General features: G+C 36.7%; 1 protein-coding gene across 2 annotated transcripts in view; it reads right to left on the bottom strand.

The window, feature by feature from the left end:
- The window catches only part of WDR64 (WD repeat domain 64), a 152,346-nt gene that overhangs the window by 82,016 nt on the left and 57,970 nt on the right, over positions 1 to 12,360 (bottom strand). For both annotated transcript variants that reach the window (XM_040451799.1, XM_040451800.1), the window contains one exon: positions 2,680 to 2,819. In XM_040451799.1, coding sequence (XP_040307733.1) covers positions 2,680 to 2,819 — 140 coding nt within the window. The remainder of the gene's footprint in view (positions 1 to 2,679; positions 2,820 to 12,360) is intronic.

Raw genomic sequence — 12,360 nt, 5'->3', positions numbered from 1 at the left:
TCATCAGCAATCAGACAAAAAAAAAAAAAAAAAAAAAAAAAAAAAAAGAAATCCAAGGCATCAAAATTGGCAAAGCTGCAGTTAAGCTTTCACTTTTTCCAGATGACATGATATTATACATGGAAAATCCGATAGACTCCACCAAAAGTCTGCTAGAACTGATACATGAATTCAGCAAAGTTGCAGGATACAAAATCGATGTACAGAAATCAGTTGCATTCTTACACACTAATAATGAAGCAACAGAAAGACAAATAAAGAAACTGATCCCATTCACAATTGCACCAAGAAGCATAAAATACCTAGGAATAAACCTAAGCAAAGATGTAAAAGACCTGTATGCTGAAAACTATAGAAAGCTTATGAAGAAAATTGAAGAAGATATAAAGAAATTGAAAAACATTCCGTGCTCATGGGTTGGAAAAATAAATATTGTCAAAATGTCAATACTACCCAAAACTATCTACACATTCAATGCAATCCCAATCAAAATTGCACCAGCATTCTTCTCGAAGCTAGAACAAGCAATCCTAAAATTCGTATGGAACCACAAAAGGCCCTGAATAGCCAAAGTAATTTTGAAGAAGACCAAAGCAGGAGGCACCACAATCCCAGACTTTAGCCTCTACTAGAAAGCTGTAATCATCAAGACAGCATGGTATTGGCACAAAAACAGACACATAGACCAATGGAATAGAATGGAGACTCCAAAGTGGGACCCATAAAAGTATGGCCAACTCATCTTTGACAAAGTAGGAAAGAATATCCAATGGAAAAAAGACAGTCTCTTTAACAAATGGTGCTGGGAGAACTGGACAGCAACATGCAGAAGGTTTAAACTAGACCACTTTCTCACACCATTCACAAAAAGAAACTTAAAATGGATAAAGGACCTGAATGTGAGACAGGAAACCATCAAAGCCCTAGAGGAGAAAACAGGAAAAGATTTCTCTGACCTCAGCCGTAACAATTTCTTACTTGACACATCCCCAAAGACAAGGGAATTAAAAGCAAAAATGAACTATTGGGACCTCATCAAGATACAAAGCTTCTGCACAGCAAAGGAAACAACCAACAAAACTAAAAGGCAACCAATGGAATGGGAAAAGATATTTGCAAATGACGTATCGGACAAAGGGCTAGTATCCAAAATCTATAAAGAGCTCACCAAACTCCACACCCAAAAGACAAATAATCCAGTGAGGAAATGGGCAGAAAACATGAATAGACACTTCTCTAAAGAGGACATCCAGATGTCCAACAGGCACATGAAAAGATGCTCAATGTCGCTCCTCATCAGGGAAATACAAATCAAAACCACACTCAGATATCACCTCACGCCAGTCAGAGTGGCCAAAATGAACAAATCAGGAGACTATAGATGCTGGCGAGGATGTGGAGAAACAGGAACCCTCTGGCAGTGTTGGTGGGAATGCAAACTGGTGCAGCCACTCTGGAAAACAGTCAGAGGTTCCTCAAAAAACTAAAAATAGACCTACCCTATGACCCAGCAGTAGCACTGCTAGGAATTTACCCAAGGGATACAGGAGTACTGATGCATAGGGGCACTTGTACCCCAATGTTTATAGCAGCACTCTCAACAATAGCCAAATTATGTCAACTGATGAATGGATAAAGAAATTGTGGTTTGTATACACAATGGAGTACTACATGGCAATGAGAAAGAATGAAATATGGCCCTTTGTAGCAACGTGGATGGAACCGGAGAGTGTGATGCTAAGTGAAATAAGCCATACTGAGAAAGACAGATACCATATGTGTTCACTCTTAAGTGGATCCTGAGAAACTTAACAGGAACCCATGGGGGAGGGGAAGGAAAAAAAAAAAGAGGTTAGAGTGGGAGAGAGCCAAAGCATAAGAGACTCTTAAAAACTGAGAACAAACTGAGGGCTAATGGGGGGTGGGAGGGAGGGGGGGGTGGGTGATGGGTATACAGGAGGGCACCTGTTAGGATGAGCACTGGGTGGTGTATGGAAACCAATTTGACAATAAATTTCATATATTTAAAAATAAATAAATAAAGAAATAAATAAATAAATAAATAAATAAAAATCCAGTTAATATTCTCATTTCCCCCAACTGTCTTACACAGACAACATACATATATATTTGGTCTATGTGTTTAATCAGCAGGCAAATAAATTCCAAATATTATAATTAAAAAATAAAAATAAAAGAAAATAAACATAAAATAATTTAAAAAATAAAAAATTAAGACCTGATTTTGTTGTATTTTTTGAGGAGGTAATCATTATTATTTGCAAATATAATGACTCAGTCATTATATAGCTAATATTCATAACTCATTTTTTCTTATTTTAGCACATTGGTTAGAACATTTAAGACATTGTGTAATAACAGCAACAGAACCGTCATGCTTTCTGTCTTTGCTGATGATGTCCTGTCTGCAACAGGAGAGCCATGCCTGGTCTCTTTCCAGCACAACCTTCCTTTAACGCTTATATTTAATCATGTTCTTTTACATGCTCTCATCAGCAGGAACAGAACAGTGGCTCATCATTTCCTTCTCCACATCGACAGTATTTTTCTCAGTGTCAAGCAGCTATTTCAGTCAAAAATTGTATGTGTTCTAGATTTTCCAGTGGCTGATTTTAAGGGGAAAAAACGGTCTATTTCATTTATGTTGTTTTCTGTTACCTTTGCAGAGGAAAGGCTGATGATGTGTTGATCTTTCTCATTGGTTACGATCTCGGTGATACTGAACATGTGCCCCACAAGTTTCCCCACCGGCTTGGTGCTGATGTTGGGATGCCACAACCGGAGTACCTTGTCGTCTCCTAACAAGGAGGACATGGGGAGGTTATTTGTTTTCTCAGGGATACAGGCAGCTGTACGGACAGCTGGTCAAAGTTTAAAAAGTGACTCTCACTCAATCATATCCTTCTCATCCTTCTAATACCAAATCACATTCTGCTTCTTCCAGGATGCCGTCTATGATTGACTTGCTAAGAGGCCAGGCTTGCTTTAGGGCCACTTCCTCCTGTCAGGCTGTTTTGCAATAATTGTATTTACACACGCGAATGTGAATTCTTATAAATATTTTATGAGTCCTTTTCTTGATTCAGTACTTTCCCACTCATTCATGCATTAATGTATTATTTATATTTTATTTACTTCCCAAGGTATTTTAGACAGATGTTCTTTTGTCTTCACATTGAGAGGAAGAGGAATACTGCACATAATCTCTACCATTATAACAAATCAACTGTTTTCCTGTCTCCATCCTCCCTTCTAGCACATATCCATAAGCATCTATAATTTACACATACTTACTATCATAGCATACATACTATTTTTTAATTGTTAAAATCATATGCGTACACGGTAAAAGATTTAACAACACAAAAGGCTATAATTTTGTCAAAAATGTCTTCTTTTCCCTCAGAATCCCTACTTCACCTCCCTATAGATAATCACTGCTAACTGTTTTCTCCCTCTTTTTTAAAAATAAACTTTTTATTTTCAGAGTTAAGGAAAACACTTTTCCATTCGTATTGAAATGCATTGAATTATTTTTAGGGGGTATTTAGATTACCATTTCTCAACAACAAAAAATCACTATTACTAACTTTTATCTTTGATATACACATTTAAAAATATATAATATAAATGTTTCCAAAATAAAAAAAAATCACTGTTTTTTAAAATGTATTTTTACCAAGAAATCACAGCATGCTATCTTGAATGCAGAGAGAGGCCAACCGTGTTATTTTATATGTGGGGATCACAAGGCAAGTTGCTTTCTGTTTTTTCCCCCAGGGTTATTGAAATATAATTGACATACAACATTGTGTGAGTTTAAGGTATGCAACATGATTATGTGATATAAGTATATATTGCAAAGTGAGGTTAGTTAACACATGACCACCTCACAGTTACCTTTTTTCCTTGTCGTCAGAACTTTTTAAGATTTGCTGTCTTCATAACTTTCAACTCTACAATACAATACTGTTAACTATAGTCACCATGTAGACTTTATATCCCCAGAACTTATTCATCTTATCACTGGAAATTTGTATCCTTTTGTAAAATGCAAATTTTATATGTTCAATATAATTCATATTATACACACACACACACACCATTTTTTTTTTTTGCATTTGTGGAAAAGCACAGGTCCACACCTTCATAATTATCATTTTGGCTGCTACATCATCATTTTTTAACATTTCCTATCAATAAATGTTCCTGCTAATTCTAGTCTTTCACTTTATTCAGCAACTTACGTATTTTTTTCTTCTTTTGGATATTGTTATTGAGGATAAATTTCCATGTTGTTAGGTTGTTTTCTAAAATGGTCATACCAAATTCCAAAGCCATCAACTATATATGATTATACCAGTTTCATCAAACTTGGGCCAGCAAATGGATTTTATCATAATTTAAAATGTTTGCTATTTTAATGTCTAAAATGACACTATGTTTTTATTTAATTTATATGACAACTGATGCTGCTGAATTTTTTCTCCCACGTATATCTGCTATTGTATCTCCTCCTATGAATTATTTAATCATAGACTTTACCCATGGTCTATTAGAATTCTGATGATCTTAAAAATTAAAACCTAATAAAATTTTATTATCATATGCATACACACACACATCCACTTTTATGATAAAGACTAGCTAGTTGTTTACCAACTCTTATTGTCTCTTACTGGGTACACAGCTGGACTATATTTCCCAGACTCCCTAGCAGTTAGGTGTGATCAGGTTACTGACTTTAAGCCAGTGAACTAAGAGAATTGATATCAGATTTGACATGAGTAAGAGAAATACATTTCCATTTTGCTTGAGTCATTATACATTTTGGGATTTATTGTAAGGAATAAGTTTAAGAATTCTCTGACCTTGCACCAATGGGTTAACAAGGCTTAGAGTGGAAAGCTGCCACAGGGTAAAAGTGCCTCCAGAGTAGAACAAAGCATAGAGCAGAGTGGAAAGCCCCTTGCACAGGAGGAAACTGTCCAAGAACAGATAGAGGTGGAAAGCTGCTGCAGCAAGGTGAAAGGGCTGAGAGCTAGTTAACAACAAAAATGCCTTGTTAACCCTGAGGTAGCATGTTCTATTTGTCTTAGCACCTAGAAAAGTTAAGATAAACAGATACAGGACCTGGTGCCTGTAGTAAATGGCCATGTGCTCAGTGCCAGGACTTTGATTTGTATTGATCTTAACACCTAACACCTCATACCTTTAAAACCCCCTTTCTCTCACACACATGAGTTAATGATCACTGTTTTATTGTCTCTTTAAAGATCACTGTTTTATTGTCCGTCACATTTTTAAGCCTTCTGATCCTAAATACCGAGCAAAGATCCTTACTCAGGGTTCTTGTATCCTCCTGGACATTAGCCTCTCTCGTATTCAATTTTGTGTCCACTCTCTTGCTGGACAAGAGAGAACTCCAGACTCAAAGTCTGTGACAATTTGTTACAGCATTATCTAATGCGTAGTTGTAATCTATTTTAAACAAGCAACCTAAACCATGTATAATAGTTTACAAAATATAGAATATTTTTATTTTATTAAGCTTATTTATTTTAGGAAAGAGAGAGAGAGAGATAGAGAGAAAGGAGAGAATGAGTGGGGGAGGAACAAAGAGAGAGAGACAGAGACAGTGAATCCCCAGTAGGCTCCATGCTGAGAGTGCAAAGCCTTATGCGGGGCTCGAACTCATGAACTACAAGATCATAACCTGAGTGGAAATCAAGAGTTAGACCCTTAGCCAACTGAGCCACCCAGTTGCCCCCCAAATACAGAATATTTTTAATATATTGGATGTCCCATTTCACAAATAATTAAATCTCATTTTGAGTCATATAAAATCATCAAAGAATTTCAAGTTGGAACCCTAGGAATATATAATCCAACTCTCTTATATCAGAAAAGAAACTAACTCCTACATATTAAGTGATTTTCAATTAAATGATTTACTTTACTTTCATGATTTAAGTGTGATTTGTCCAGAATCACATATCAGAAAATGGTATCACATTAGGAATATTATGGCACATTCTTGATAATTTATTATCAAGGACCTTCAGGGCACTAGAAAAATAAGATTGTACAATAACACTATAACTTAAGGTATAATTTATACATACGTTATATAAGACACAATTTGTGTATTAAAAAATACAAAATTCAAAGTGGCCATGTGAGTTAATCAGGTATCACATATTTGGCCACCCACAGGATGAATTTGCTGATATAAATTGGATTTTTTTATGGAAATAACACTTATCCACACCAGTCAGTTAGGGAGGAAAATTAGATAACTTACCAGCTGGACATTTATAGACCAAAGAAATGTTCTAGACACAAATGTTTTCATAATTCTATGACTATTTTGCCAGGTTCCATAAAAAGAAAAAGGAACATAGTATTTTCTTTCTCTCCTTTGAGTATTCCAATCCATTCTTCAAATCTTAGCATACCTTTACCTCCAAGAATATTTCAAAATGTCTTCATATTCTTTAAAACCAAGTGCCCCTGCCTATGTGTTCGCTGCCCCAGCATGTTTTATAATTAATTATTCATTTTTCTCTACCATCCACTCGAGGGCAGAACTTTTTCTTTTTTATCATAGTATCTCAAGTGTGTAATCTACAGTGGGAGTTCAAATATTTATTGAACAACTTCCACAACTTCAACCTTGGGATGCTGAATCCTAGCTCAGAAGTTTAACTATCAAGTGGCACAAGACTGGGAAAACATGTATCCAAACAAAAATAATCTTTGTTGAATGTTCGCCTGATTCCTTCCACTCCAGAAGTCGTTGGGTTATGGAATCTTAGTAGAGTCAGGCTGAAAAATCTCAGGACACAATTGACTCTTATCTTCTATTTCTCAGGCAACTTGTATGGATTGAATCATGTCTCCCTAGAATTCTTATGGTGAAGCCTTGACCCCCAATGTGATGGTATTTGGAAATGGGGTCTTTGGGAGATAATTAGGTTAAAATGAAGTTTTGAGAGTTGGGCCCTAATGATGGGATTACTGTTCTTATAAGGAGAGACACCAGAGAGCTAGCTCTCATGCTCTCTCTCTATCTCTCTCTTCTCTCTCTCTCTCTCTCTCTCTTTCTCTCTCTTTGCCATGTGAGGATAGAGGGAAAAAATGGCCATGTGCTGGCCAGCAAGAGAGCTCTCACTAGACATTGACCATGCTGGTACTTTGATCTTGGACTTCCAACTTCTAAAACTGACAAAATAAATTTCTGTTGTTTAAACCATCCAGCCTATAGTATTTTGTTATGGTACCCTAAGCTGACCAAGACGGTGACCAAGATATTTTAAGTGGGTAAGGGGGATGTTTTGTTAAATTTAAAACTTCCATATTGCTCTTATTAACAAGAAAAAAATATCTTAAGAAATTACTTCATGCTTGGCATTTTGTTAGATGTTGAAAAAATTCTAGATACTGACCCTACTGAAAGTCTTTTTCAGAAGACCAAAACTTATACGTTCTAGAACTTATTTCCAATATTTCCTCCCTAAAGCTGCCCCTGATCACTGTCCCCAGCCTCAGATGGTGTTAAGATTTCTTCCCCATTCTTAGGTTGTTTTCTTCCTGTTTTGCTGATAGCACAAACCCTATTTAATTATTATTATTATTATTTTTTTTTGCTTAAATATCTGTTTACTCATTATCTGGCGAGTCTTATATTTCTCATTTACAGCAGGGTTTGACAAATAGTAAGTGCTTAATACATGTTTGCTAAGCGAATGAATTGGCTAGTAGAGTCACTCAGGGAGTGCTTACAAAATATGTATGTGGGGAAAGTCTACCTTGATTTGAAACCTGGCTCTATCACTCACTAGCCTTATGGCTTTAAGTAAGTGACTTCATCTCTCTATATCTGGGTTTTCTCATCTGTATATATATCAGGGATTACTGGAACTTTCGTCATAACCTTATTGTGATATTAAATGGGGTCATACATGGATAATCTGAACAGTTCCTGGACTATGAGTGGACTATTACTAGGACTCTATTCTTCTTCTTCTAAATCGCTGTCATGTGTAATGTATTTTATATAAAATGTTTGGGGGAGAGAGAGAAGAATGCATTCACAGTGATACAAAACATGCCCTGATCTTGAGAGTTTATAATCTAGTAGAACCACTAAGGCAAGCATAACGATCTGGAGGTAAAGTAAGCATTCATAGAAAATATTTCAAATCTGAAGGTAGGATTTTCTACTATAAATGATATATTATGGGTCATAAAGGGTTAATTCCTTGTTCTTTTGTTATTTTCCATTTATTTTAGTTTCTCTCTTCCTTTTTTTTTTTTTTTCCACTGTGATTTAGATAAGGCCACATATAAAGATAGGATTTTCTTTCCTTTAGCAAGCTCCTATTTCAGCTGGTGAGTCAGTGGATCCAAATGCCTCACTCTTGATGAGATGAGCTGGCTCAATGCAGAGAGAAAAGCAAGGGAGGGAGAGACTGTGTCAACCAGATTGCTGTGGTCCAGGGGTTGCAAAAAGGGGCTGGGAGCAAAGAGAACTGACTCGAGCTCAGGTTTCCGAGACGACCGGTTGCATGATGAATTGAGGCAAACCATTCTCTTTTCTGGGGCCTCAATTTCCTTATCTGCAAAATTTTGATCTCCCGAGATTCCTTCCCATTCTAAAGTTTTATGATTGTGTGCTGTGGAGGGAGGGCATTACTACAGTGAGAGTACAGAGCAACCAGGAATTTGTAAAGGTAATGAGAAAAACTCCAGATTATCAGCTACATGATTCATACTGAATAATTCCTATAATGCAGTATCTTCCTTGCATTCTCTTTTCATTGGCAAGTATGTTCAGAACCTGAGCCTCAGGCTCACAGGTAGTTGGGCTTTACCACTCCTGGAGGATGAAGCCAGGCTATCCTCAGAAGAAAATCTGTGACTTGTATGACACAGGAAGAGGGATACAATAAAAGATTATGACTTGAGAAATGTGGCAAACGAAGAGTTTTGTCCAGTGTGCATCATGAAAGAAACCCATTGTGTGCTACCAGAGTCTTCCAGTTGGGTTTGTTTTTTATTGATAGTAATGGAATCCTTACGTGGTCTGTGTGGTGGTTATTTGAAGCCAGAATGATCAGAAAGGGACATGATACTAAGCTCTAAATGTCTACAGTGCTTAATCTGTATTGTTATTGTTACGATTATTAATCTGTTGACTCATGATCGATGTTGTATTATAGTTATGTATTAATATCTTATTTGTATGATTAAATTTAGAATTCTAGAAGGTTAAAATACAACTGATCTCTATGACACATAATGCCTAGTCTGTAAAGCTGTGCAAGAAATATTTGTTGAATGAAATATTAACAAGTGCATGCAGAGCCTCCAAGGTACCTTGGATGGCAGAGAATTGTTTTTATACACTGGAACTTCCAAAGTAGGAGTTTAGCTCTTAAAATGCCAATAGAGATGGGTATTAGCTTTAAAAAAAATTCTTCATGGTCACTACAACAATGCTCAGGAAGTTTGCAATTTTTTTGTTTGTTTTGTTTTGTTTTTGTAAATACCTTGTCCTGGTTTGGCTTTTTTTTTTTTTTTTAACCTCCCTGCAAGAGCTTCTATTTTTTCAAGCTCATCAAATGTCCCTGCATATTTCACACATTCAACTATGCCTAGCAAAGCTACTTTCATAGTATATTTTGAGTCATCAGCTGGTACATACAGTACATTTAGCAATGTGCTTGGCTGAGTCACTAATCAACAAGAGTATTCTCCTGAGGAAAATGTGTTTTCAGTTATTGAGGAATTGCATTTTCTACTAATAGAACCTCTGTAACTGTGACAATTTAATAAATTTTGCATGGTGGAAAGTATCAGTTGCCTGTCAGTCATACTGCTAGATGTTTTGGTTTTGTAAGAAAGCTAGAAAACCTATAATTAATAAGATTTCAAAGCTATAGCTGGGCATCTTATAATATAATGACCACTGAAGTTATAATGAAGGTCAAATACCGTATTCCATAAACACTGAAGTGGTTTGAGTTCCAGAATTTTACCAAACACGTTTGAGTTTTTTCCCCCTCAGAAATGATTAAAATACCTAATATTACAAAATATATGAAACCTGGTCAATTCTTACATTTTGAATTATTTTGTGTGAGAACAAAGGGCTGTTCAAAGGAGTTGATTAAGATGGAAGTGACAGTTTGTCTTTTCAGAAGAATCCAATTTAGGAATCAGAGCTCACTATAACTGTGCCATTTTGCTTTCTTATAGGGTTTCCTGAGGAGGGTCTGAGTTGAATTAGGATAGAGGCCACTATATTTTCACCAAACTCAAGACATGCCATGCTGGGGACAGAGTCCATGGTAGTTTTATTCTCTGTCCCAGGACCACTGTGCTCTTGCCCTCATCCCCAGAACACCCCTACCTCCTTCTGATGAGTGGTCAGCATCATTTCCTCACAAGGAATAAGCCAAGACAGTCATTGGCTCAGCAAAGGGCAATGGGGATCAAGAAATTGTGAAAGAAGGACATCGCTTCTTTTGAAAACATGTGATCTCTTATGTGTTCTAGACTTCAGTGCGGGGCTCTTTAAAGGATAACCTCAGTGCACCTGGGTGGCTCAGGGGGTTAAGCATCTCACTGTTGGTTTCAGTTCAGGTCATGATCTCACAGTTCCTGAGTTTGAGCCCCGTGTGGGGCTCTGTGCTCACAGCGTGAGGCCTTGTGTGGGATTCTCTCTCTTCCTCTTTCTCTGCCCCTCCCCTGCTCACACCATCTCTGTCTTTTTCAAAATAAATAATAAATTAAAAAAATAAATAAAAGATAACCTCAATTAGCACAGCTTAAAGACTTGGATCCCTGTTCATTTTGAGAATTATCATCACCATGCATCAGGAAACTCGCCCCCTGTGCAAGCCATGACTCCCACATACTACTCTGCAGACTCCTTATACATATGCTTTGCTTTCTTGATGTCCTTGCTTGAAATTTAGAAGTCTGTGGCGCATTAATGCCTCAGTTTTCTGAGTACACAAAGCTCTGACTATATATTGAGTAATACCTAATTAGCAGACTGGGTTCCAAAATTTCCAAAGAACATTTTAATTTATCTCCCTATGAACAGGAATTTCCTTAAACGATAGAATCAGGGTATTTTAAGCTCAAGGGAATCTTGGAATTGATGTAGTTCAACTTCCTCTGTTTACCAGATAAGGAAAGGGAGCAATGGGAGAGATTACATGATTGTTGAAAATCAGAAAGTTGGTTAGTGTCCAGGTTATGACTAAACCCAGCTCTTCTAACTTTTAGTGCATTATTTTTACTTGTTTTGCTCTTCGATAGACTACTGTATATATTTTTAAAAATAATATTCAAACCATAAACTAGTTTTAAGTAAGCGTTGTGAAAGGGCCCAAACCTGAGCACAAATTTCAATATAAACTTCAAATATAAACTTGAAGAAAACTTTAGCTTTATGTCCTCGGGGGAGATTACCCAGGTTTTCAGAGACAGTGTGACTATCTTTACACAGTTGACCCTTGAACAACACAGGTTTGAACTGCGTGGGTCCACTTATATGGGGATTTTTTTTTTTTATAAATACACTATGGAGCTATAAATGTATTTTTTTCTTCCTTATGACTTTCTTAATAACATTTTCTTTTCTCTGGCTTACTTTATTGTAAGAATACAGTGTATAATACATCAAACATTCAAAGAATGTGTTAATCAGCTGTTTAGGTTATCTGTAAGGCTTCTAGTCAACAGTTGGCTGTTGGTAGCTAAGTTTTGTGGGAGTTAAGAGTCACTTAAAGTAGGGATTTTCTACTATAGGGGGTCAGTGTCCCTGACCACTGCATTGTTGAAAGGTGGACTGTACTTATCAATATTGCACTTCAGGGCTGAGGCATGATAGGAAACTCTTGATAGGAAAACAAAGGTGTGTGTGTTTTGGGGGAAGGAATTTGAAGGAGCCAGTTGCATTACTCACTGAACAGTTTTGCTCTTTTAATAAATATTTTTGCTCTAAGAATTTACCAAATGGTACGTTTGTTGGTGACAGCTTGCTTCTTAAAAATCTTGTTTGCTCTTTCCCTTGATAAAGTTCAGATCTCCAGTATAAGCCATTTTCTTGATGTTTGTTTGAGTTTCTGTTTTGTTCATTTACATCTTTCAAGTCTATGTGATCTTTATTTAAGGTGACTCCAATCTCCTTGAGGTACCCCAGGAGCTCTTCTTCTCACTCATGTAGGCAGCCTGGGGCCGCCACATCCCCTACATCCAACGAGGCCTTTTTTTTCATCACCAAAAGGAGCATCCTCTTGGGTGTCTAATCACATGTGACAT

The sequence above is a fragment of the Herpailurus yagouaroundi genome, unplaced genomic scaffold (assembly GCF_014898765.1).
Source record: "Herpailurus yagouaroundi ecotype Mexico unplaced genomic scaffold, PumYag 205, whole genome shotgun sequence".
Classification (NCBI taxonomy): domain Eukaryota; kingdom Metazoa; phylum Chordata; class Mammalia; order Carnivora; family Felidae; genus Herpailurus; species Herpailurus yagouaroundi.
Note: the sequence above shows the minus strand (reverse complement) of the source record. Positions and strands in the feature narration are given on the sequence as shown.